Source organism: Crotalus tigris, unplaced genomic scaffold (genome assembly GCF_016545835.1).
Source record: "Crotalus tigris isolate CLP2741 ecotype Arizona unplaced genomic scaffold, ASM1654583v1 scf7180000018335.1346539, whole genome shotgun sequence".
In the NCBI taxonomy this organism is placed as follows: Eukaryota; Metazoa; Chordata; class Lepidosauria; order Squamata; family Viperidae; genus Crotalus; species Crotalus tigris.
This window is the reverse complement of record NW_024096950.1, coordinates 431,808-459,191: the sequence shown is the minus strand read 5'-3', so window position 1 is coordinate 459,191 and position 27,384 is coordinate 431,808. Positions and strand designations below refer to the sequence as shown.

General features: G+C 41.1%; 1 protein-coding gene across 4 annotated transcripts in view; it reads left to right on the top strand.

The window, feature by feature from the left end:
• Window positions 1–27,136, top strand: part of DNAAF11 (dynein axonemal assembly factor 11) — a 38,939-nt gene extending 11,803 nt beyond the window's left edge. For 3 of the 4 annotated variants that reach the window (XM_039350450.1, XM_039350448.1, XM_039350449.1), the window contains exons 7-12: window positions 854–931; window positions 4,029–4,094; window positions 4,354–4,423; window positions 10,441–10,536; window positions 13,676–13,761; window positions 25,481–27,136. In XM_039350450.1, the coding sequence (XP_039206384.1) occupies window positions 854–931; window positions 4,029–4,094; window positions 4,354–4,423; window positions 10,441–10,536; window positions 13,676–13,761; window positions 25,481–25,661 (577 nt within the window). In that variant the 3' untranslated portion in view covers window positions 25,662–27,136. The remainder of the gene's footprint in view (window positions 1–853; window positions 932–4,028; window positions 4,095–4,353; window positions 4,424–10,440; window positions 10,537–13,675; window positions 13,762–25,480) is intronic. The other variant, XM_039350451.1, reaches the window with a different exon arrangement.
• The last annotated feature ends 248 nt before the right edge of the window (window positions 27,137–27,384 follow it).

The window sequence follows — 27,384 nt, the reverse complement described above, 5'->3', positions numbered from 1 at the left end:
AGCCTTATCTAAAATCTTCCCTGAAATGGCTGCCATTAATGACTGAATTTGTAGCTTGTACTAAGTTGTTCAATTATGGTTTGGTGCAGTTGACTAGATTCATATAACCCAGTGTTTCTCAACCTTGACAATTTTAAGGCATATGGACTTCAACTCTCAGAATTCCACAGCCAGCATTGCTGGCTGTGGAATTCTGGGAGTTGAAGTCCATGTGCCTTAAAATTGTCAAGGTTGAGAAACACTGATATAATCTATTAAGCCTTAGTTTAGCTTCAGTTCTGTTAAGGGCCAAACTTCAGTTGCATCAATATTTGATTTCATTAAAGATTAAAATGGATCCCACAAAGCAGAAACATACCATTTCTGGAGGCCATTGTTTTCTAATTGTCCAGTAACATTAGAATCAATCTGGGGACCAATCATAACAATAACATCTGTAGAACAAGGTTTGCTGATTATATTTTATTGTGTTTTTCGTAATAACCTGAATATTGTAAAAACAAGATCTCAAACAGGCTGATTATTTTAGAAATAAATTAAAACTATACCTCTAGAGTAACAAACATTAGAGAGGTGTTGCAAGAGATAAGCAAACAGATAGGAATTAGATAGGAATTTGGTACCCAAGGATCAAATAAGCTGAAGGAGCCATTCCCCTTGTATTGATTATACTTGATTTGCTTTCCTAAAATAAGCATTCTGTCAAATACATTAAAGCAAATGGGATGTTTTTGTGTGTCTTAAAATGAAGGCTTTGTCATCTTTCTGTTGCTGTCTTTGCTACTTTGTGGAAGGAATAAAAGCACAAAATGTATCAAAGCAAAACAACAACAACCTTTTTTTTTTTTAACAGAGAACAAGGCAACAAAGAGAAACCTCTGAGGACTTTGATCACCCCAGAAGGAAGAGTTTTAAACGTAAATGAAGCCAAGTATGTAAAAAGAGATAAACAATTCATGAACCATTTTGAGCACCCAGATTGCTTAAATCAGTGGTTCTCAACCTGTGGGTCGGGACCCCGTTTGGGGTCGAATGACCATTTCACGGGGGTCGCCAAACAACGCAGGCCGCCATTTTTTCCCCCTTTTCCTTAGCTGTGCTACTCCCTTTTATTCTATTGGCTTTTGAAAGCCAATAGAATAGACTCTCTTGAATAGAGTCTAATTCTATTGGCTTTCAAAAGCCAATAGGAATTGTCCAGGCTGTCTCTGCCCTGCTGAGACCGCCAAAAGTCCCATTCTGCAAACGGTGCTGCACCAGTTGAGTAGTCCTCGACTTACGACCGGTTGAGTAGTCCTCGACTTACGACCGGTTGGGTCGCGGCATTAAAAAGGTTGAGAACCACTGGGTTAAATAAAGGGCAGGCGACCCACTTCCTTTCGTAGGCTAAATGAGGAGGAAAATATGACTTTTTTTTTCCAATTTCCTCCCCAGGTTTAGATATCAGCCCTTTGTTTCAGAATCTGCCCTGTGGGAACAGAAGCCCAAAATGTCAAGATGTATGATCAAAGCCTTAACCCTTTTGTATATGTGTGACAAATTTTCACACAGGTTCAAGAGGCAGGACTTTGAGGACGTACCCCGGACCACCTTGATGAGATGCCCTTGACCGCTCCCTTGATTGTGGTGTTCAGTCCTCTGTGCTACTGAACTCCACACATAGGCTTCCCTTTTCCTTAAAATTCAAATTAGATAAATGTTGCTTTCCTCCATTCTGTTTTTCACATAGCCCAAATTAATTATTAAAACTAAAAGGCCTGTGAAGTAATCTGGGTTCAAAGGGCAAAAGGTGATTCACATCACATGTAAATATATTTATTTACTGACTTATTTATTCAATGTATATGCCGCCTATTTCACTGGGTCAAGTGACTGTACGGCTGAAAAATAGTATAAAACCATAGACGTCTCCCTTTTTGGAGCCCAATAATCCCTGAATTCAGGGTAGAGTTAATCATCATCATCATCATCCCAGGTCCTGGGTAAGGACTCAATAGGTAGACAAAATGCCAAATCCAGTCTGAACATCTGGCTGACTGTGCGATGATCCGTAATAATATAAAGTTGGAAGGGACCTTGGAGGTCATCTAGTCCAACTCCCTGCTCAGGCAGGAAACCCTATACCATTTCAGACAAATGGCTGTCCAATCTCTTCTTAAAAACTTTCAGTGTTGGAGCATTCACTGGTTCTGGAGGCAGGTTGTTCTACTGGTTAATTGTTCTCACTGTCAGGAAGTTTCTCCTTAGTTCTAGGTTGCTTCTCTCCTTGATGAGTTTCCATCCATTGTTTCTTGTCCTTCCTTCAGGTGCTTTGGAGAATAGCTTGACTCCCTCTTCTTTGTGGCAGCCCCTGAGATATTGGAAAACTGCTATCATGTCCCCCCTCGTCCTTCTCTTCATTAAACTAAACATCCCCAATTCCAGCGGCCTTTCCTTATATGCTTTAGCCTCCAGTCCCCGGATCATCTTTATTGCTCTTCTCTGTACTCTTTCTAGAGTCTCAACATCTTTTTTACATCGTGGTGACCAAAACTGGATGGTTGGGGGAGATGGGATGGAGCTGAGCATTTACTGGCCGGATGCCCTTCCTAATGCCTATGCAAAGTTCACAGCAGACATTTTTTTTCTCTATACCCTAGGAGAGAAATATCTGCCACTACCTAGGATTGAACTCTCAACCTTCCGAATGGAAGGCGAGCATCTTCTCCATTAGGCCACCACATTCTTCAAAACCGTAAAAACATGAAAAGCATTAAAATTAAAAACAGTTAAATAAAAGGTTAAAACCAAGAGCATGGACAATACGGGGAGGGACTTTTGCCTCTCACTCAGCTCCCCCTTCAGCATAGTACAACCCCACCGGGACCTCAAGCCAATTGGCAGAGCGAGGTTTTAAAGGTCTTCCGGAAGGCCAGGAGTGTGGGGACTGACCTCAAGTTCAGAAGGAGAATAATCCATTTTTTTTTCATTTCCAATTTTTTTCTGTTCTTTTTAACCATAATTAAGCGTAGGTTTAATCTTTTGATGTTCCGTTTAATAAATCCGATCATCTAATCCTTTAACTCTATTCCAAACATTTTTTTTTTTAATTTATCTGTTGGATACAACTTCGCAACTAACAACAACAAAGCACCGTTTGGGAAGGAGGCCTCAATTCACCTTCCTGTCCCTCCAGGGGCTCCTAGGGATACTTGTGAAAATGTCACCGGCAGTGTGAGACTGACATTTTTAATGGATAGAAACTGTGAATGGATTTGTACCGAGGACAGATTTTGGTGTGAAGCACCAAACCCTGATTTCCTGTTGTAGCTTCTGAGGCTTTCAGAAGGGAAACAGGAGCTGCAAGGCTATGATGAATTTGAAACAGTTGCTTCTCCCGAATTAGAAATAAAGAGATAAATACATTTTAAAACACCAGAGCGACACGGGGAAACCCACCAATCAAATAAGTGGAAAATGAGGGTAAATTAGCGTGAGGAAAAAAATGTACTTATTTGTTATGCCTAAAGTGTTCTTTTTAGATACTTAAAGGAATAAGGTAAATTCTGAAAATTGAAATGGATCATTACGTTTTTTTTTTAAAAAAATAGGAACTCTTAAATTTCCTCCCTTGTAGCTGGTGATGTAAGACAACACAGCTTTTGTCTGGAAACTAACACACACAGAGAGACATAGAAAGGGAGAGAGAATGATAACATGCATGGATAATAATTAGTTTTTAATTTAATGTTAACTTAATTAGGGTTTTTTTTGCCAGTAGATGTCTCTCTTTCAGCACAAATGTGTAGCTTTGAATTACATGGACCTTGTGTCATTTATCCCATCATGCTTCAACTTTAAAACAGCCCCGGACTTTTAACATTATCAGGTTTTTATATTTTGCAAACCTACTTGGGGAAGGATGTGTATCTTGCTAACCGCTATATTGCCCCCTCTTGAATACAAAACCACAATCAATTGAAGTTTTGACTCTGCCCTTCATCCAGTCCAGTCTGTAACGCCCAGATCTTGCTGCTATTTATTGCTAGGCTTCCTTTCTCCTTGGAAGAAGACGACAAAAAAAACCGGTTCATTTTGGATCTTGCTGTTTACAGGTCAGAAGGTTTTGTTTTAATGGGCTCTTTTTCTGAGATTGTTTAGGGAGGCTGTTGATTTTGATTTGGCTTTTCGTTCACAGCCCGAAGAAGAAAAAGAAAAAATAATAATAATTTGCATTAAATAAAAGGGGCTATTGGATGCAGGTGACACACAAATCTTTTGAACTATGTACATGTCCATCACTCTGCTTTTGATGGGACCTCGGGGAACAGAGAGATGCTAAGCTAAACGATCTCCTTCCTTCTTCTCTTTCAGACATTTGGACATCTCCTTCCTTAATGTTGATGTACAGCCTACTTATGTCCGGGTAATGGTCAAAGGAAAGGTTTGTATTATTTGTCATTATTGCTTTGAGTCTTTTTTTTTCTTTTCCAAAGCCTATTTCATTTGGATTTGTTTTGTCTTTATGATGTTGGCTTCCCATAAGGAGGCCAGCTCTGTCGTTCTGATTCTGCTTGGTTGTAAGAAAGATATTGAAGAGGCAGTGAGATGATCACGCCAACACAGTCCTAGGCTGCATTACCAGAGGGGTAGAATCAAGATCACTTGAAGTATTAATACTGCTTTATAAACCTTAGTAAGACCACACCTGGAATACTGCATCCAGTTTTGGTCCCTGTGATATAAAAATGATATTGAGATACTTTTATTTATTTTTTAAAAAAACATTTTATTAGTTTTTTAATTCTTAAGAAAAAGTACTCAGGACACACCGTGGTGTTTGGGTAATCAAACATTCAAAAGTGAAAACATATATAAACAACTCAACTCATTGCATTCACTGTTCCCTCTCTATCTCCCTCAAATAGCATAATATGTTAAAAATATTCCATTTCTAATTTAAATTTCTATTACTGCTAAGCCTGTTTTGAAACTTTGTCAGTTTACAATTACCATAATCAAATTTAACTTTAAATCAGCAAGTTATCAATTCAGGTATCCCTTCCAGATATATTCTAATTCTTAATCTCTCACATCCCTCATTTTATCACCAATCTCATTTATTTCTTCTTCCACTACACAATAGATATCCTAATTAAAATAAACTATTAATCTACCCTATACACATATAATCCCACAGTTGATCAATCTCTTTAGGATAACAAAATAATGTTAAACCTTAAATCATTTCAATTCATTAAACAAAATTCAAATTTCATCCAATTGATTATCATGCCTAATCACATGTATGTTATCATACAGAAAGGTCATTTTACTAATTTAAAACACTCAGTTAATTATTGAAACCATCCAAATCTAAAAATTCAACATTTTTTCAGTTCCAATGCATAATAATTTTCATCGAAATAAATCTATTATTCCAAAAGGTACATTCTTAATCTATTTAAAATATCTAGTCTAATAATCACCCTCCTATATTTTTTTTACTTCTAACTCTAAATTTTAATCCTTAAAACAGTCCATAAATCCAACATTGCCTTTTAATCCATTACACAATTTTAAATTTCTCTTTTCAGTCTGATTCTGGCTTTTTTTTCTGTGCCAGGCAGGTTTCCATAACCCAGCTTCCCTTTCAGCCAGTAGATCTATTTTTGTTGCTTGCAGTGGCCTTTGAAAGGATAGGAATCCCATCCTCTGCATTAGGCATCTATTTCTCGATATTGAGACTCTTTTAGAAAGAGTGCAGAGAAGAGCAACGAAGATGATTAGGGGACTGAAGGCTAAAACATATGAATAAAAGCCTCCATCACTGGAGGCTTTTAAATAGAGACTGGACAATCACTTGGCTGGAAAGGTATAGGGCAGGGGTAGGCAGCCTTGGCTCTTTTATGACTCGTGGACTTGAACTCCCAGAATTCCTGAGCCAGCATGGCTCAGCTTGGAAACCTCTCTCTTTCCCCTCAGCATGGCTGGCTCAGGAATTCTGGGAGTTGAAGTCCACGAGTCATAAAAGAGCCAAGGTTGCCTACCCCTGGTATAGGGTCTCCTGCTAGAGCAGGGAGATGGACTAGAAGACCTCCAAGGTCCCTTCCATCTCTGTTATTCTGTCATTCTGTTATCATATACAATAGCCTTTCCCTTCCTAGCGCCTTCTACGATCAGCATTGTGTGAGACCTACGAGTGTTGTGTTGTGGTCCAAGCACTTTTGAGGGTGTCAGGCAGGGCAGAACAGATGGGTAGAGGAGGCAAAGCTGCATTCAAAGTAGGGGCCAGCTTGCAGCTACACAGTGAGGGAAATTTGCAATGGTTATAAGGCCAAAAGAAATGAAACCCAATGCAAGACAGGTCATGGACAAGCAATCGGCTTCAAAACTCCTATCAGAGGCACAGAAAAATGGAATCATAGCACCAGAACGGACCTTGGAGGTCTTCCAATCCAACCCCCTGCTAAAAGCAGGAGACCTTATACCTGTGGTGGCGAACCTTTTAGAGACCGAGTGCCCAAACTACAACCCCAAACCCACTTATTTATCGCAAAGTGCCAACACAGCAATTTAATCTGAATACTGAGGTTTTAGTTTAGAAAAAAACAACTTGTACATTAACATCTTTTGTCTTAAAAGAAAAACACAATAACGAAGCTTTCAATGATACAAGCAACTTTTTACTGAAAGGAAAAAGCTTGCATTTGGCATGCTTTTGAACAATTAATGTGATTTTTGCTGTTGTATGCATGCTGATAATTTGTCTAACCTTGGCTTATACTTTGTAAGTTTGAGAGCAACACATGCAGCACTCAGGTCATCTGTTAGTCTGTTTCTGGTGTCAGATTTGATATAATTCAAAGCTGAAAACAGCCTGCTTGCTCCGGAGGCTTGTTTTGGCTAGGAAGGGGCTTGAGAAATGGCTTTTTCCTGCGAAAACTTAGCCAAAGAGCAAGGCGTGCGTGCCCAGAGAGAGAGCTCCAAGTGCCCCCCTCTGGCATGCGTACCATAGGTTCGCCACCACTGCCTTATACCATCCCAGTCAAACCATTGTCCATTCAGAACACCAGGTTAGTACTGATGATGGTGGAAGAGAGGCAGACCCCAGTGTATCCTTCCAGGGTCTTAGTTTTAAAATGTCGACTTTCATGGAGGTAACTGGTGAACTTTGTCTCATTAAAAAAAGCATTTCATTTTGTGTGCGCTTGTTTGAGTGTCAGAATCTTTTTTTCTTTTTATTCCCCAATCGGAATTCTTGAACTCATCAAAAAAATACCAGACTTAGTTTCCAAGGGGGTATCGCTTCAGCCTCATCCAGCTTTTGTTTCCAAGGTATGCAGTGATGCTCTCAGGAACTGGGCCAAGAGATGTAAATTCTCAGTGGAAGGAACGTGATCCTGGCAGAGTTTCTTTCAAACTTGGAAAAGTTGCAAAGAAATATGTACCCAGCCCAAATGTCTGAGTTCCCAGATAAGGCTTCAAATCATCACACCTATAAGCCAATAACTAGAGCTTAAAAGTCAGGCAAACCATCCTTCCTTTGCTTCCTACTAAATATTTTGAGTAAGATTTTTTTTAAAAAAAAACTTTAATGTTAAGGTGGTGGCTCAGACAGTCCGAAAAATAATTACCTTCAATTCATAGGAAACCAGAACTTCCCTTTCTCCCCTATTATATTTGTTTTAATTCAGTGGTTCTCAACCTGTGGGTTGGGACCCCATTTGGGGTCGAACGACCATTTCACGGGGGTTGCCAAACAAGGCTGTCCGCCATTTTTCCCCCCTTTTTTTGGGCCATGCCCCTGGCACCCGGTGATGTATAAGTGGTTGGGGGTCACCACAACATGGGGAACTGTATTATGGGGTCGCGGCATTAGAAAGGTTGAGAACCACTGTTTTAATTCTTCTGGATCGCCCTTCTTTCATTTTCGGTTTTAAAAAGCCTAGTAGTATGTTATTATTAAATATCCTAGTTCAGGGGTTCCCAACCTTGGCAACTAAGACAGTGGACTTCAACTCCCAGAATTCCCCAGCCAGCCAGAAGGCCCTCAAGATCTTGTTAGGTTAATGGGCCTGAGGCTCTCAAGGAACTGAAGATGTGCTTAGATAGCTCCATTGCTATTATTATTCCCCCTTCACCTAAGGCCTGTATCTCTTGTTTTATAATATGTACTGTTAACATGATTTGCATATATATTCTATATCTGCAGTTTTACTCATTATGCATCGCCCAGAATCACCTTTTGAAAGATGGGCAACTATTTTAGGTAGGTAGGTAGGTAGGTAGGTAGGTAGGTGGGTGGGTGGATGGATGGATGGATAGATAGATAGATAGATAGATAGATAGATAGATAGATAGATAGATAGATAGATAGATAGATATAAATCGGGAGGGAGGAGGGAGGGAGAGAGAGAGAGAGAGAGAGAGAGAGAGAACAAAATAATAGCTGTGTAAAAATGAAAAGTGAAGTTTCTTCTCCTTCTCCTGGTGATTTTATAGACATGTCCATATCATATATTTTTTCAACTAAGATGGACTAACATAATTATTCTCATTGTAACCTAACGTTTTAAGCATCACACTGTAACATTTAGAATAGAATAATCACACTTTTCAGTGACAATACAGGAGACATACTAATCAGTGTGGTTGCAGGTCTGTCTGATTTTGCTAATGTATCTGCATCTCTTTTCTCTTCCCCACATGCACACAGATATTCTAATTAGGGTGTAAATTAAAATTCTTTAAGGTGCAAATCACCTGATTAAAATAGCATTAACATATGTCATCCGAGAGCAGTAATTCCATAAATCCTCTGGGATTAAAATCATGTTATTCATCTTATTAATTATTTATCTAGATCACAGACCTTTTTTTTATTTCTTTGTTGCTTGCTTGCTTGATTGATTGATTGATACATGTCATTAAGTTAGTATGGAATGTTAGCAACGTCTCCGATAGATTGTCTCTATAAATACTCTGCCTCAGTCTGGACCTTCAGATCTTCCAATGATGCTACGGGTTTCCCCAGTAGCTTATATGGCTGTCAGAATTGGCCATAAGGAAGGCTGAGTGCTGAAGAATGGATGCTTTCAAATGGTGGTGTTGGAGAAGAAGACCCCTGAGGAAGTGCCTTGGATTGAAAGGAGATCCAGTCCGTCAATCCTAAAGGAAGTCAACCCTGGCTGTTCTTTGGAAGGACAGAGACTGACACTGAAGCTCAAATACTTTGGCCATCAACTGAGGACTCCTTGGAGAAGACCCTGATTGTTGGGAAAGACTGAAGGCAAAAGGAGAAGGGGATGGCAGAGAAGGAGATGGTTAGATAGTGTCATTGATGCAATGAACATGAATGTCAAGACTGCTAACATCGGATGTTCTTGCTTGTCATATATGAAGAAGCAAACATGTTTATTTAGCCTGCATATCACTTCTAGAGTTAAAGCAGACAATACTAGCCTAGTGGATGGGAAAACATGCTAGCTAACCATAACAATATCTCACCACAGCATTGCCAAGGTCAGCTGTAACGGGAGGGGCACCTCACACTTCACATTAATTGGAGAATGTGATTGATGACTGTAAAATGAAGGAGTGAGTTATGTTTTGTCCCGGGTGATTGGGGGAGGGAGGATTCAGTTTTTGGCTTAACTTTGTATGTACCGAAGCTATGTAGAAATAAAAGGATTCTTTAAGGTAAATAAGCCTCAATGTTCTTTGAAAAGCTGCTTCTTTTTGGAACCATGACAACGAATTTGGTCAGACTCCGAGAGGCAGCGGAGGACAGGAGGGCCTGGCGTGCTGTGATCCATGGAGTTGGGAAGAGTTGGACACGGTTTACTGACCAAACAATAACAAAAACTGGTTGCTGCTGTAACGGAGTCCACCCACCTTGCCTTGATATGTTGCATCATCATAACCCAGGGGTAGGCAACCTTGGCAGTTTTATGACTTGTGGACTTCAACTCCCAGAATTCCTGAGGCAGCCATGCTGAAGGGAAAGGAGAGGTTTCCAAGCTAAGCCATGCTGGCTCAGGAATTCTGGGAGCTGAAGTCCACAAGTCATAAAAGAGCCAAGGTTGCTTACTCCTGTCATAACCCATCCAAATTAAGCTTAGCAAGCTAAAGTGTTTGGATTATTTCTGCATCAAATAGACAGTTTGTTGCAATGGTGTGTGGGACTGACTTTGGGAGAGAGGAAGAAGAGCTGAAGCCTGGACAATGGTCTGATGAATGAAAACTCAAGTCCAAAGGAGGATGGGGGGATGGAGAAAGCGTCTCAGAAGGGAGCCTCTCTTAATTTTCAGGAGAGTAAAAATCAAAAAATGGGAGGGCTACTTTCAAACTTGCAAGAATCTGTTAATGCAACCTCATGACAAGAGTTAACGCTCGTGGTTGTGCTTCTGGTCTGAGCTGCCTCAAAGGCTAATATTTGTTGGTGTGTTTTTTTAAAAGGCATTTCAACTTGTGCTACCCGAAGAAGTCAAGCCAGATAGCAGCGTTGCTGAAAGATCTCAGACTACTGGACATTTGGTTATCAGCATGCCAAAGGTGGGGCAAAGATTGAACAGAGATATTAGTGCAGTTTCAACTTTGACCTACCGTAAATGCTGGCGTACAAGGCGACCCGGCACTATAAGACGACCCCCGTCTTTATAGCCGGGCCGCATTCCTAGAACGTCGTCTTATACCCCGGAAACTACCAGTATTTCCGGCGTATAAGACGGCGTATAAGACGACCCCCGTCTTTGGCGCCGATTTCAGCGCTCGCGGAAGTCGCCTTATATGCCAGCATTTACGGTACTTGTACAAATATTGTCCTTTGCTGCCCTCCCTCCCTCTCTTTCTTCTCCTTCCTTCCCTTCTCCTATCCCTCCTTCCCCTCCATCTCCTTTCTTCCTTCCTTTTCTCCTTCCTTCCTTCCACTACCCTCCCATCCATCTCTCTCCTTCCTTCCTTCCTTCCTTCCTTCCTTCCTTCCTTCCTTCCTTCCTTCCTTCCTTCCTTCCTTCCTTCCTTCCTTCCCTTACCCTCCCATCCTTCTCCTTCCTTTCTTCCCTCCCTTCCTTCCTTTTCTTCTCCTTCCTTCCCCTACCCTATCTCTCCCTTCCTTCCTTCCTTTCCTTCCTTCCCTTACCCTCCCATCCCTCTTCTTCCTTTCTTCCCTCCCTCCCTCCTTCCTTTCTTCTTCCTTTCCTTCCTTCCCCTACCCCCATCTCTCTCCTTCCTTCCTTCCTTCCTTCCTTCCTTCCCTTCCTTCCTTCCTTTCCTTCCTTCACCCACCCATCTCCCTTCTCTTACCCCTCCCTCCATCCCATCTCCTTCCTCCCTCCCTCCCTCCCTCCCTCCCTCCCTCCCTCCCTCCCTCCCCTTTTCTGAATTTGTTCTGAAATGTGATTCCTTATCCAAGTTGTATGTAGCCAACTTCCTTCAAGTTTTCGCCATCTGTCTTGTCTTGCTGGGTCCCTCATTAATTCAGGCAGTGCATCTGCAGTGACAGGTTTGCAGCCTCATCAATGGCTGGAATCCTGCCTGAATTTTATTCTTTTGAGCAACATCCCGCTTCTCCAAAACAAATTTCATTTAAAATCCATCCCTATTAGTTTCAGAAGGCCCACTTTGGCAAATCGGTGAGAGCACTTTAGAATCCTCTGAAGAGATTTTGAAGATATTTTTTTTTCTGACAATTGAATATTCATCCCAGTTGATTTATATTCTGGCTTTTCATCTTTAGAAGGAAGCTTATTCCATTTTTTTCTGCCTTGTCATGGGATGTGTATATTATTTTCCACCCAGAAAATAGGCCAAAAATCCCAAGGGAACGTGTTGTGATGAAACAAGTCCCATGGGGCTTTTTCATTAGCATTTATACCATCAGAAGGTCTACCTTTGGGAAATCATTGATGAATTACAGGGAAGAAATTGCCAGTACCATTTTTTTTTCTGCTTATTCACTTGAAAAAGTGTTTTAAGGACCATGTGTGGCCAACTAGAAGTTCTCCTTTAGCATGCTTGAATTTTCTTCTACTTTCTTAGGATCCCATTCTTGACTAGAATCTTGTTGAACGTACAGTTGAATTTAAAGTTATTTATTTTATTTATTTATTATTAGGTTTTTATCCCATGTTTATTACTTTATACGTAACTCACATACATACATAATACTCCATCCTCCTCCTATTTTCCCCAAAGTCACCCAGCCGGCTTTCATGGCTAAGAACAACAGAACAACAGAGTTGGAAGGGACCTTGGAGGTCATCTAGTCCAACCTTTGTTCAGGCAGGAAACCCTATGCCATTTCAGACAAATGGCAGATTAAACAGTAGAAATCCTATAAATCTAGCAGACACCATCTTACAGAAGATTATTTTTTTTTAAAAAAAGCAAATATGTGGGACTGTGTTTCCAGTATTAATTTTTAAGAATCTGGATCAATAATCTACTCTAGCTCTGGAGAATTTTGTATCAGATATAATTCAGACTTATAATTTTCATTTCAAGTCTGCATTATAAAGATTTTTCAACCGAATGGAGGAATTCAAATTTCTATGAAGATTTGAAACAGGAAAGCATTGAGCGTTTCTATGACGGTCTGACTGAAATAGGTGCCTCTAGAATGGATTTAATTCTGGCTAGATAGCATTTTATATACTTTTAATATATAAACAATTTGGAAATAATTCTGGAATCATTACATGTTATAGTGTGCTCGTCCCACTCACTCACATGCAATGTTAATTTAGTGGGTTTATTAACATTCCCCAGCAATTCCCTTCACCAAAAACTCAGAACTGTCCCAATTAAGTCCAGCCAAAAGCAGACCAATACTAGTCCACAGAGCAATGGCTAATGAGTCCACAAGTCACTTGGAAGTTTTCCAAACAAGACAAATCCACCAGGCAAAATTAAATCCACAACACAAGAAGGTGAGAAAAGTCCAGAGTTCACAAGGCACAATCCAAAGTCAAGGCACGGTTGTCAATCCAAAGCAAGGCAGGAATCACAACAACCAGGAAACACACAGCTAGGAAATGAACATGTTGTTCCCAGCATCACCTCCATCTGTCAGCTGCGCTAAATAGCCAGCTTCTGGTGCAACCCATCGAGAGGGATGAAGCTGCCTTCTTGTGAATAGTCGGGATGACTTTCACTGCTCCTGTCTTTTCTCCGCCCTACATGTTCTTGGATCAGGTGCAGAAGGCAGTTGCTCTTTCCCCATCTGAAGCCTCAGGGCTGTCCTGCTGCAGCTGTGCTTCAGCCAAATCCCTCTCAGCCAGCTGGTCGTCCAGTTTCTCTCTCATCAACCACTCCCCCTGACTTGGACTCACAGCCCCTTCCTCAGAGCCATTGCCCAATTTCCCTCCTGTCATGCCTGGGACTGGCTCATCCTCCTTCAAAATGACATCCGGAGAGGCATCTGGGGAAGCGTCTGGGGGAGTCATCACAAATATGTAATAAATTCAAATATACCTATTTGATGAAGATGGAGAATTGTTTCCTGTACTTGGTGCATTCAGATGTTCTTTTCAGTGTTTGCTTTCCTTTTCCTTTCCAAATATTGTTTGCTTAACAATATTTTATTCAAATAAGACGAACTCTAACATTAAGTAAAATATTTGTGCCTCTATTTCCCCCCATTTTGCTAAAAGCTGCAACAAAATAAGGAAACCAAATTGTTATTCTCTCCCAGGTGAAAGATGTGATAATAACTAGCCAAAAAGCATCCATTTCTGAGAAAACATTTGATCCCAGGAAACTGCAAAGAAATCTAAGAAGGTAATAGTGCTTTTTTCCCTCTTCTTTAGCACCTCAATTTTAGACAAGTTGAAAATAGAAGCTATATTGGCTAATAAGGTCAACCTAAGGCAGTTTTGAGGAGGAACAATAATTGCAATGTTGTTTATTGTGAAACAAAGTTTTACCTGAAGAGTACTGAGCAACAGTTTGTCCATTGGGAACCTTTGTAAAATTCTCTGCTTCCATGGCTGAGTTAGAAAAGTTCTTACAACTGTAGAAAAACTATTGTTTTTATTGTTTCTTCACCTTGTTATTGATTACAAATCCCATTTCCCTCTCTTCGGGCCAATATTGAATTTTCTGGAAAGGGTGTTAGATTAGGATGGGCAACACATCACACATGGGAGTTGGGGGAGTCAAGACTCTCATCACAGTAAAAATAATAGTCCTCTGCATGAAACAAACAAAACAATTATAACAGTTGAATTCTTTTTAGGGGTTTGCTGTCTGTTTATGTATGAGTGGCTTGCCCTGTCAGGGAGTGTTATTAGCTTGTTTGTCTGAGTTGGTAATTCCTTGATTGGGGATATTGTTTATTTCTAGATTGTTGGTCTAATATTGAACTTGGCATTGCTGTCTGCTTATCTAGGTGTTGATTGCTGGTGAGGAGGTGTTTTGGTCTTTTTGTTTCCTTTTTGGCTTTCTGATTGTCTCTTTTGAATGATGTGGAGATGTTGTTTATCTCGATGTGCCTGTTGTTGGCTCTTTCCCAAATGAGACACTCATTGATTCCATGCAGTGTCCTGAATGCCAAACCATGACAACATAGTGTATATTTTTAAAATTATGCAAACTAGGTAGAATCTCACAAAACCTCACGTGAGCAATAATTCTTCTAGTTTTAGCTATCTTGTATAATTTGAGCCATTTTAATGCTCCAGTATTTACAGGAATGAGATAGCCAGGGGCATCACATATGTCATACCACCTTTGGCAGCTTTTTGGCTGATCCCTGTCTTCAATCTAAAGTATTTGCTATAAGATGGACTAATAGTTACAAGTTTTATTTCAGATGTATTTTAATACTCTTGTATTCAGTCCTCTGTTTTCCTTCGTCCTGGCGCTTGTTGCAAAATTGTGAAAAAGGAAAGGTAGTCTTGAAAAACTATTAAAGAATCTACATAGGGACATGGTCTTTGCGTGCATAGCTGACTTCTGCTTGCACTAATTTTAACTCTTCAAAGTTCTTTGCACAATCTAATTTAGTGGAAGCAATTTTGTTTGATTCCCTCTACATGGAGGGAAGTGTGTAGTGGGGTGCTCCAGGGCTCTGTTCTGGGCCCAGTGCTCTTCATCTTCATCAACTATCTGGATGAGGGGATAGATGGGGAACTCATCAAATTTGCAGACGACACCAAGCTGGCAGGAATAGCCAACACTCCAGAAGACAGGCTTAGGATACAGGAGGATCTGGACAGACTTGAACACTGGGCGCTATCTAACAAAATGAAATTCAGTGGTAAAAAAAGTAAGGTTCTACATCTAAGCAAGAAAAACCAAATCCACAAGTATAGTATAGGGGGTACCTTGCTCAATAGTAGTAACTGTGAGAGGGATCTCGGAGTTCAAGCGGACAATCATTTAAATATGAGCCAGTAGTGTGCTGCAGCTGCCAAAAAAGCCAACACAGTGCTAGACTGCATTAACAGAGGGATAGAATCAAGATCACATGAAGTATTAATACCACTTTACAATGCCTTGGTAAGGCCACACTTGAAATACGGCATCCAGTTTTGGTCACCACGATGTAAAAAAGATGTTGAGACTCTAGAAAGAGTTCAGAGAAGAGCAACAAAGATGATTAAGGGACTGGAGGCTAAAGCATATAAGGAACGATTGCTGGACTTGGGTATGTCTAGTTTAACAAAGAGACAGATGAGGGGGGACATGATAGCTATGTTCCAATATCTCAGGGGCTGCCCCAAAGAAGAGGGAGTCAAGCTATTCTCCAAAACACCTGAAGGCAGGACAAGAATCAACGGGTGGAAACTAATCAAGGAGAGAAGCAACCTAGAACTAAGGAGAAACTTCCTGACAGTTAGAACAATTAACCAGTGGAACAACCTGCCTCCAGAAGCGGTGAATGCTCCAACACCGGAAGTTTTTAAGAAGAAACTGGACAGCCATTTGTCCAAAATGGTATAGGGTTTCCTGCCTGAGCAGGGGGTTGGACTAGATGACCTCCAAGGTCCCTTCCAACATTATTGTTATTGTTATTATTTTTATTATTATTATTATGAATCAAAGTGGTTGTAATGTACTTTCAGATGTTAAGAAGATCGAATAGGTAAGTACCAAAGAGCCCAGTCTTAATTAAAGGCATGATATAAGTATCCAACTGTAGTTTTGATGGGAGAGTGTGTGGAATTTCACAGCATCCCATAATCTGCAGGGGATGACTTCTTAGGGGCCTATTAAACAATGGACATTATATTGGCATGCACTAACATTAGGGATAATATTCAGGGTCCCATTTTCAACATAGGTTGCTCCTAGGTTTATTTGTTTGCATCATCAGCTTGTGGGGAGTTGCCAATATGCAAAATATTGACTATAATGAGACCAAAAACCTCATTATAAAGTAGCAATTTCTGTATTCCCAATGTTGAAAATTGGTCCCTCACTGGTTTTTTGTTACATATGCAATAAATTGCTTTCGTCTCCATATTACAGCATAACATTATTATCTGCTGGGCTCCAGAGTAACAAACAAACAAAGAAGGAGCTGAGATCACTAAAGGGAAGAATGAGTAATAAGCTAATTCAGAGTCACAATACAGTTTTTTGCAAATGTTTCAGGGAGGCAGCAGTTAATTACTTTCCAGGGCTGATAATTTGTATAGCATTTTCTATAATATTAAATTCACTTTATCAAACAGCTTAATAACAGACCAGGACCTATATATATATATATATATATATATATATATATATATATGTATGTATGTATGTATGTATGTATGTATGTATGTATGTATGTATGTATGTATGTAGGTCTTTGGTTGTTCGGGTTTTCTCCCGCGTAAAATTGGAAGTGTCTTGGCGACGTTTCGACGAAGTCCCATTCATCATCTTCAGGCTGCTCAAAGCACGAAGCTGAAAACACCAGCCTAATCTCCCTGACTCACTAAAAGCCAAGCTAGATACTACTTTAATTGCATGAATTTGGCAATCACTTACATTTTTATTATATAACCCTGAGCAGCTTCCTTAGAAAGATCGAGCAATCTCCAAACTGGAGCAGAGACAGAGGTTTAAAAAAAAGAGATGGAAAGGATTAAAGTGAAGATACTGGAGAGAAACAGTTCAAATGGTGGAAAGATGTTTCAGTTTTCTTTCTAATTACTTATTCCTTCTGTGGGAAGTCAGCCCCCTAGAAAGAAGGAAATATTAAAAGGGCAGAAAAATATATTTCCTCAAAGGATCTTAAAGAGGCAGAAAAGCATGCCCAATTTTTCTTAATAGCCCTAAGTCTCCCTCCCCCAAGCAGAAACCAGCTCTGTAGAAATGCAGATGTAAATCCAGTAAGGTTGAAGCTAGAAGATTAAGAAGACAAAGACACCTAAAATCTACATATCTCACCCAAACTCTAAGAGTCATCAGCCCCAGCCCTAGGGAAACAGGATATGATCTTTGGGACATAATAGGATAAACCCATCACCATCAGAATACCAGAAAGGCACAACCAGACTCAGGTCAGAATACATGACACAGGAGATAGCCTCAAACAGGAACAGGAAACAACACCAAACAAAAGGCTCCACTCCCTACATGTGCTCTCTTTTTTCTTCTGCCAGAACCATTTTTCTGTCTGGCTCTCCTCTTCAATAAACTGCAACCTTCTTCCTAAAGCAGTCGCCATGTTTATTCCCAGCTTGGACTGAACCAGGATGAAGACTTTTTTTTCCAACACTTTGAAGTCTCAGCATTAAATGAAGAACATACTTCTAACAATTCTCACTATTTGTGGGGAGGGGAGGGAGAAAAAGGGAAGCTAGCACATTTATCGTGCATTTTCAGCAGGTAACAACGGAACTCTTAAGCCTCAACTATGCTGACACAATTAGCCGTAAAAAGATTTTCAGCAAAATTCCCACAGAGTAGAAGTGACCACCATCCATATCTGCACCACCACCACAGCTCATCATATGGGTATTGACAGGTTTTCCTTGCTTTGCCTTGGTGACCTCTGGCCCAAAGCACCTATCATCCTCTTCCTGATTCTGATTTACCTATTCTAACAATATAAATGGAGTAGCAAAATGAACCTCAAATGTACATACTGATATTAATTTTGGATTCAGTTTTCTGAAGATAACTAGGTTATGTGAATGGTCTTCATGCAGCAATAACACTTAGAATTGTATACCGCTTCACAGTGCTTTATAGCCCTCTCTAAGCAGTTTACAGAGCAGTCTATTGCCCCCAACAATCTGGGTCCTCATTTTATCGACTTCAGAAAGATGGAAGGCTGAGTCAACCTTGAGCCATTCAGGATTGAACTGCTGGCAGTCGGCAGAATTAGCCTGCGATACTGCATTCTAACCTCTGCGCCATCACGGCTCAGTAATACAATGTAATACAGTGTAACTCAGCAATCATGTAAGAAAATCGTTAGTGAGCACCTGTCCAGCCTAGATGAGTTCAAATCGCCAGGACCAGACGGATTACACCCCAGAGTTCTCAAGGAACTGGCAGATGTGATATCGGAGCCACTGAACTATATTTTTCAAAGATCCTGGAACACAGGGGAACTACCAGAGGACTGGAAAAGAGCTGATGTAGTTCCCATCCTCAAAAAAGGAAAAAAAATGGATCCAGGAAATTACAGACCTATCAGCCTGACCTCAATACCTGGGAAGATCCTGGAAAAGATAATCAAACAACGAATCAACGAACACCTAGAGGCAAACAAAGTCATTACTAAAAGCCAACATGGGTTTGTCAAAAATAGATCATGCCAGACAAATCTTATTGCATTCTTTGACCAAGTGACAAAATTAGTGGATCAGAGGAATGCTGTGGACATAATTTACTTGGACTTCAGTAAGGCATTTGATAAAGTAGATCACAACCTACTACTTGACAAGATAGAAAAATGTGGGGTAGACAGAACCACCACCAGATGGATCCGTAGCTGGCTGACCGGCCGTACTCAGCGAGTGGTCCTCAATGGAACTGCATCTATATGGAGGGAAGTGTGTAGTGGGGTGCCCCAGGGCTCTGTTCTGGGCCCAGTACTCTTCAACATCTTCATCAACGATTTGGATGAAGGGATAGATGGGGAACTCATCAAATTTGCAGATGACACCAAGCTGGCAGGAATAGCCAACACTCCAGAAGACAGGCTTCAGATACAGAAGGATCTGGACAGACTTGAACACTGGGCACTAACTAACAAAATGAAATTCAATGGTGAAAAAAGCAAGGTTCTACATTTAGGCAAGAAAAACCAAATGCACAAGTACAGCATAGGTGGCACCATGCTCAATAGTAGTAACTGTGAGAGGGACCTCGGAGTCCTAGTAGACAATCACTTAAATATGAGCCAGCAGTGTGCTGCAGCTGCCAAAAAGGCCAACACAGTGCTAGGCTGCATTAACAGAGGGATAGAATCAAGATCACGTGAAGTATTAATACCACTCTTCAATGCCTTGGTAAGGCCACACTTGGAATACTGCATCCAGTTTTGGTCACCACGATGTAAAAAAGATGTTGAGACTCTAGAAAGAGTACAGAGAAGAGCAACAAAGATGATTAGGGGACTGGAGGCTAAAACATATAAGGAACGGTTGCGAGAATTGGGTATGTCTAGTTTAACGAAGAGAAGGACAAGGGGGGACATGATAGCAGTATTCCAATATCTCAGGGGCTGCCATAAAGAAGAGGGAATTAAGCTATTTCCAAAGCACCTGAAGGCAGGACAAGAAGCAACGGGTGGAAACTAATCAAGGAGAGAAGCAACCTAGAACTAAGGAGAACTTCCTGACAGTGAGAACAATTAATCAGTGGAACAGCCTGCCTCCAGAAGCAGTAAATGCTCCAATACTGGAAGTTTTTAAGAAGAGACTGGACAGCCATTTGTCCGAAATAGCGTAGGGTTTCCTGCCCGAGCAGGGGGTTGGACTAGATGACCTCCAAGGTCCCTTCCAACTTTACTACTATTACTATTACTATTACAATGATAGCTTTGGGTTCAAGGACGTAGGTGTTCTGGGCTCCCTTTTTTCTATTTGCATCTCTTTCTTACCTCACAATTTTTGTGAGGCAGCCATAGTATTATTTGTTCCATTCTTAGCTCTTTGCAGACTTAATCAGTATTTTTCACTTGCCCAGAGCTGGAAGCTTAGCCAGCATTCTTATGTCATCTGCTGAAGAGCAGAATCATTGTGTTCTGACCACAATCAACATAGCAGAACCTAATATAAGCAGTCTGAGGAAGCAAAAAGTTGGATGCAAACATTACACAGGTAGTCCTTGACTTAGGACCACAATTGAGCCCCACATTTCTGTTGTCACTTGCTAAGTGAATTTTGACCCACTTTACGACCTCTCTTGCCTCAGCTTTTAAGTGAATCACTGCAGTTGACAATAACCCAGTTGTTAAGAGAATCTGGCTTCCCCGTTGACTTTGCTTGTCACAAGGTCGCAAAAGGGGATCACGTGATCTTGGGATACAGCCATGGTCATAATTATGAGCCAATTGCCAAGCATCTGAATTTTGATCGCACGATCATGGGAATGCTGGAAAGGTCGTCCCAGTGAAAAAGGTCATGTCACTTTTTTTTTCAGGACCATTGTAACTTTGAACAGTCACTAAACGAACATATTTGGTAGACAACCTGGACAGGGGAGAGCGATGTGCTATGGGGTTGTGGGAAGCCAGGTCCTTAGAGAAGGAAATATTAAAAGGACAGAAAAATATATTTCCTCAAAGGATCTTAAAGAGCAGGAAAGCATGCCCAGTTTTCTTAATAGCCCCAGGTCTCCCTTCCCCAAGTAGAAACCAGCTCTGTAGAGATGTAGATGTAAATCCAGGGAGCTAGGAGATTAAGAAGATACCCCATCCAAACTCTAAGAGTCATCAGCCCCAGCCCCAGGGAAGCAGGATATGACCTTTGGACATAATAGGATTAACCCATCACCATCAGAATACCAGAAAGGCACACTCAGACTCAGGTCAAAGTTCATGCCACAGGAACAACTCCAAACAAAAGGCTCCAGAGGGTATAAAAACCCACTCCCTACATGTGTTCACTCCTTTTTTTTCTGCCAGAGCCATCTTCCTATCTGGCTCTCCTCTTCAATAAACTGCAATCTTCTTTCTAAAGCAGTCGCCATGTTCTTTATCCCGGCTTGGACTAAACCATGATGAAGACTTTTCTTCCAACAGGGTCGCAAAGAATTGGACACAACTTAGCTATTGAGCAACAACAACAACAAAGGCAAGCCATTAAAACCTGCCTCCTTTAATTTAATCCTGGTAATGAACATGAATTAGTATAATTTAATATTGGTAACGAATTCTATGCCACTGGATCCAAAACATCTCCAAGCAGCATATTAAACATTCCCTGTGGGCTCCTCCTTTCGATGAACCAGAACAAACTTCTATGGGAAGTCCGGTTACCGTTCCACTGCTTTGGGATTGGTCAGAGGTAGGCAACCTTGGCTCTTTTATGACTCGTGGACTTCAACTCCCAGAATTCCTGAGCCGGCATGGCTCAGCTTGGAAACCTCTCCCTTTCCCCTCAGCATGGCTGGCTCAGGAATTCTGGGAGTTGAAGTCCACGAATCATAAAAGAGCCAAGGTTGCCTACCCTTGGGGTAGGTTTTAAGCAAATCTCTTTTTCTTTCTTTCTTTCTTTAAAGAAATATTAAATGGCCTTTTCAGTGGCAACGGTAAGCTGGCGGAGGAAGAGGTTTCAAAGAGGCTTAATGGTAACACACATGACACCCATTTTTGCAAAGAGTTGGGAAGACAGCGGCTATTTGCCTTTTGCGGAAGGGCCATTTCCTGCCATTTCAGAAACCACATTATTAAAGAGCTTAAGAGCATGCGAGGTCTAGCTGGGGAGCTTTAAAAATGAATACTCCTCAAACTTTTTTTGAGCCTGTAATTTCTCACTAAAAGCCAAACTGGTTGTTACGTTAATTGCACGAATTCAGCAAGCATTATGTTAATAGCAACTCTGGGGAAACCCGAGCAATCTCCTGACTAGGTGGGTGGGGATAAAAATAAAATGTAAAAAAGAAAAGAAAAAAAGATGCTTTTCTTCTTCTCCCGGCCATCTCTTCTCCCTTCTTCCCACCCCACAAAAAATAAAATATCTCTGAAAAGGCTTCTATCCTATCCTATCCTATCCTATCCTATCCTATCCTATCCTAGGGTCATGTGATCACCATTTATGATCTGCCTCATGGCCTTCTGATAAGCAAAGTCAATGAGGGAGCCACTTAATGACTGTATGAGTCACTTAACAGCTGGAGTGACTCACTTAACAACCATGGCCAGAGGCGACAAAATGGAGCATGTCCCAGTTAACAACTGCCTTGCTTAGCAATGGAAATTTTGGGATCAGTTGTAGTCAGTAAGTCAAGGACTACCTGTAACACCTTCACCAAAAAATATTTGTGGTTGGGAGAGAGAAGGGAAAAAAAGGTCCTTTTTCTGCTTCTTTCCCTCTCTCTCGTTGTGATGGTGATTCCGGCTTTCCTTCTTTGGATTTTTCTCTCTCTCTTTTTGTAATGGAAATAATGCCAATGAACTGAGTGCAACTAAACATACGTCTTGTCGGTCCCTGACTCCCAAGGTTGTGCTGTGCCAATGGCAAGAAGAACTTTGCCTCTCTTTGATGTGAATCCCATAGATACTATGGTTTTCATGTCTTCCCTTAGAACAGCTTTTGGCAGATGATTATCACACAGTTAAGAATCTGAACTCGGAACCTTGGTGAGATGCCGGCTCTCCAAATCTGGGCCAAATGGAAGGTGTTTAGCCAAGGTTCAGGTGTGGGAACTGACCCAGAGCAATCTCCTTGCTGTCTCCTTTAAGAGGCAGAGCAAGAAATGGGCCAAGAAGAGCAAAGTGTCATGAAAGCCACCTCCAATAAGCAGTCATAAATCACGTTCTCCAATTAGCCTGAAATGTGTCAGCCTGGCCAAAACGTTATCAGTTCATCCTCGGTTCCCACAGAGCAGCGTTATTATTATGGCTAGCTGAGCTCAAGCATTCACCCCAACCCCACCTTCTGCACCTGATTTCTAAATAGAAGAAAAAGCATGTTAAAAGCAAAGAAAAAATGGCTGCCATTTTCATCCGTTGTCAGAGCAGAAACATCCCACGTTTACAGCTTCGACACAAAGTGCGTTGACCCTTTCCTAATTTTGTTTCATTTGGGAGGAAAATAGGAGGAAGGTGTGACGGATGTGTCCTCCGCTTTGAGTTATTGGTAGAGAAACAGTTTGGTCTAGTCAGCAGGGGTAGGCAACCTTGGCTCTTTTATGACTCATGGACTTCAACTCCCAGAATTCCTGAGCCAGCATGGCTCAGCTTGGAAACCTCTCCCTTTCCCCTCAGCATGGCTGGCTCAGGAATTCTGGGAGTTGAAGTCCACGAGTCATAAAAGAGCCAAGGTGGCCTACCCCTGGCCTAGTGGCTATGGCACCAGGCTAGAAAGAAGGAGACCATGAGTTCAAGCCTCGTCTTAGCTCTGAAAGCCGTCTGGGTGCCCTAGGGCCTGTCACTCCCAGCCCAGCACACCTCACAGGGTTGTTGTTGTGGGGAAAATAGGAGAAGGAAGGCGTGCTGCATAGGTTTGCCACCTTGAGTTATTCGTAAAAACAATAAACGTGGAATATGAACCGACAAACAAATGAAGCGAAAAACAGTTGCGTTTTAAAGAGAAACCCAGGCAGTTGCTTTGCCCAACACCCTCCCACTTTTTGCTTGTTCCAAACAGCTCTAGGCAGGATTTTTATTTGTCTCATGGAGGTCACAGCCCATATTTTGCTACTTGTAGGCTTTCTGAGCATCAGGCAAGAAAAATAATTTTGCATGACTGATATCCCCAAATCGTTGAGGGAAATGACGTGAAAGGGAGGAAACACTTTGGGGAAATGGATAAAGTTTTTTGGGGGAGGGCAAAGCATGGAGAAAAAGGGGTTGGAAAGCAGATTGTTCCTTTCCCTTCCCTCCACCTTTTCCTTCTGCACCCCATTCCCTTAGTTCAGTGGTTCTCAGCCTGTGGTCCGTGGACCTCTGTGCAGGGGTGGGGAGAGGCAGTGATCCGTCACAAGGGGTCCGTGAAGGCTTGAAGAAATGTTGAGATTTAAATCTTGAATTAAGTTTTGGTGGGCCGTGAGCCCAAAAGGTATTTAGGTGGGTCTGTGGTGGAGAATAGGTTGAGAACCACTGCCTCAGCTACGAGGACAGTTGTCAGTAGCAAATGCGTAGTAATGTGGTCTCAGTAGGATTTGTTTCATTGGTTTGCTTGCCAGCAAACTCTCCTACTATCAAGGCTAAACGTCTCGGACCGAGGTATCATTTGGTGAATGCAAGATAGGAATATAAATTTAACAAGCATAATGTAATTTTACAGAATGCAATCTGCCATGGTAACATCTCAGCAAGCCAATAAGTGGGGACCTGCATTATACTGTAAAGTTATAACTTTCCAGCTTCCAGTCTTGGCTTACTCATCTCCCCAGTTTCATCAAGCATAGCTTACTTGCTGTTGAATATTCATTTTTAAGCAGCATAAGTAGACTCAGAATTAGACCCCTCTTTCTACTGTCTTGGTAGGAAACCCAATATTGGTTTGTAGAATTGAAGGTAGTTAACCATATCTGAAGACAATCTCCAAAATTATTGGAGTGAATATCAGTAGAATTCTATTTCAAAAAAGGGAATTAAAGAACACATCCTGTTTTAAACTCTCGTACTATATCTGGACTAAGGGTGAGCTTCCAGTTAGACTTGTGAAAAAATGGCCTTATTAGGAAATAAAAGGCAACCAATGTTCTTAGTGTTAGTTCTTAAGAACATGAAAGGAAAAATCGGAGATTGAGAAGGAAAACTTAATACAATGGTAGCAGTGTTTGCCCTTTAGGACAGAAGGCAGAGCAGAGCCTTTAATGAAACCATATTCAGCCTCCTACAGATCTTATACACCAGAAATGAGCAAAGTGATAATTAGAGATGAATATTATCAAGGAGTTCTCAAGAAGCCACTTAATCTTCAGAATACATTTCTAAAGCTCTGGGGAGAACAGTGGAACATCTTGACTAGAGAACACCTAAAATTGTGTTTGGATTTCTGAAGCAGCTCTTGATAGCTGAAGTCTTTCAAATAGCAATAGCACTTAGACTTATATACTGTTTCACAATGCTTTTACAGCCCCTCTCTAAATGGTTTACAGTCAGTGTATTGCCCCCCCACCCAATCTGGATCCTCATTTTACGGACTTCGGAAGGATGGAAGGCTGAGTCAACCTTGAGCCGGTGAGATTCGAACTGCCAAACTGCTGGCAGCTGCAATACTGCATTCTAACCACTGCGCCACCACAGCTGTGCCACCATAGCTCATATCCTGCTGATAGGAATACATATTGGAAGGCTTTTTCAACTGAATCTGGTCTGTTTTGTATTAATGTAGATTAACATTCCCTTGTTTTGTTTCTTTGCTTACTATTGCAGACACGAGGGTCTGGAGAAGTTGGAAGTGGATCCTACCAAATATTCCTTCCCTGATGTGACAAATATTGTCCATAAAAAGGGTCGGATGGGACAAGGACCTTTAAGGCTTCAACAGCCCAAAGTTGTAGACACCGAGAACTTGAGCTTTGAAGATAACCTAGAAGTTCCACCTTTAATTTAAAGAATTAATACAGAGAAAGCTTCTTTTCTGGTTAGAACATCTTTATCTAGTATTTTTCTTTATACACACGTTCACCTATTCACTATTCTGGTCGCTGGCGGAAATTGAAATTCTTGCCACAATTTGTACCCAGCTCTGTTAAATGGTATGTCAAGTCAGGCTTCTTTGCATCCTGTTTTATAGGGTTTTCTCTCTTCAAGCCTAGTTCAAGTAGGAATTGTTGCTGGGGTGAGGGCATCTATTGTAATAGTTCCTGGCTTCAACACGGCAACCAACCTGCTGATTAAAACCTTGCTCCTTTTACAGGCAGGTGCATGATGCACATGAAAAAGGAGTGGGCCTTTGATTGATCAATTGCACCGTCAACTACGAAGGCAGCAGTGAACGGTTTGGGGCTATCAGGTGTGCAGAATTCTTTTTTCTTGCCTGATGCTCAGGAAGCTCGGGGCGAAATTAAGAACGGTATCATTACTCTTTGTAGTCAAAGGGCATCATAATAAACAGTAATGAGCATTCCTGAAGATTTTTTCTAGACCGGTGTTTCTCAACCTCGACAATTTTAAGGCATGTGGACTTCAATTCCCAGAATTCCACAGCCAGCAATGCTGGCTGTGGAATTCTGGGAGTTGAAGTCCACATGCCTTAAAATTGTCAAGGTTGAGAAACACTGGTCTAGACTATGATTCCAACAAAATGTTGGAGGAACCTACAGAAATAGAGCCAAAGGAAGGAAATGTAAATAAATTGGGCAGATGAATGCCAGCTTTTCTTCCTTGTGGGTTCAAACCCTTTAGTTTGTTTCCATTTTTCCTTGTCTCAATTTTAAACTATTTCTATATACACAACTTCCTTCCTTTTTAATTTTAAGCATGCTAACTGCAATAGAGATGAAGGAAGCGCCCGGCTTCTTTCTGCCAACTTTATTAACTTATCTACCAACTACATTCATAATTTCTTCCTTTTTTTTTATTCCTATCATCCTATCCAAGTTAATTCTTAATAGCTTAGTTAAGATAAGCCCTTGTAAGCAATACTGACAGCATTTTCCCCCCTTCCAATACCGTCTTTACTGATTTACCTTTCTCGCTTGAAATAGTGGGTCTCATTTTCACTAGAATTGTATGCCTGGAGCCATCCCACTTTAAAACTACAGATATGGTTCATGTGATCAAATGTTCTCCTGAGTTATAGAGAATGGTATTTGTAGGTATCCAGGTAGAAGGAAGCGTTAGCCTAGAACGGCATACAATTATACAGGCCCTCCACCTTGAAGTTTGAAATGGTTTGCTTGAAAGACAGATGTTACCACCTCAATAAAAGGCAGGAAACCAAAAGACAAAGTGCTTGTGTAAAATATTCACATACCAAGCAGGTGATCTTTTCTACAGGAAACTATTTTTCTATATTGGAGGTGAAAATCTATGTATCCGGTATGGTAGAGCCAGGAATAAAGATAATTTTGAGTTGTTGCAGCAGCATCGTTCCTTTGAAATTTGTGCGTTCTTGCGGAGTTGGGGGAGGTTTTCCAGGATGCAGGACCTGCCCTTTCATCACTTTCACACAAGGGCAATTGCACCACTTCTGAATCATCTTTGAGTCCATCGTATTGTCGGTGTTTAAGCAGCTGAGTCTGTCGATTTTTCAGCTCAGCTGCAGATCAACACAAAATTGTGAATCCAGTTTCCAGTTGAGGGGCTGGAGCTGTGTGGAGCTCAGATAACAA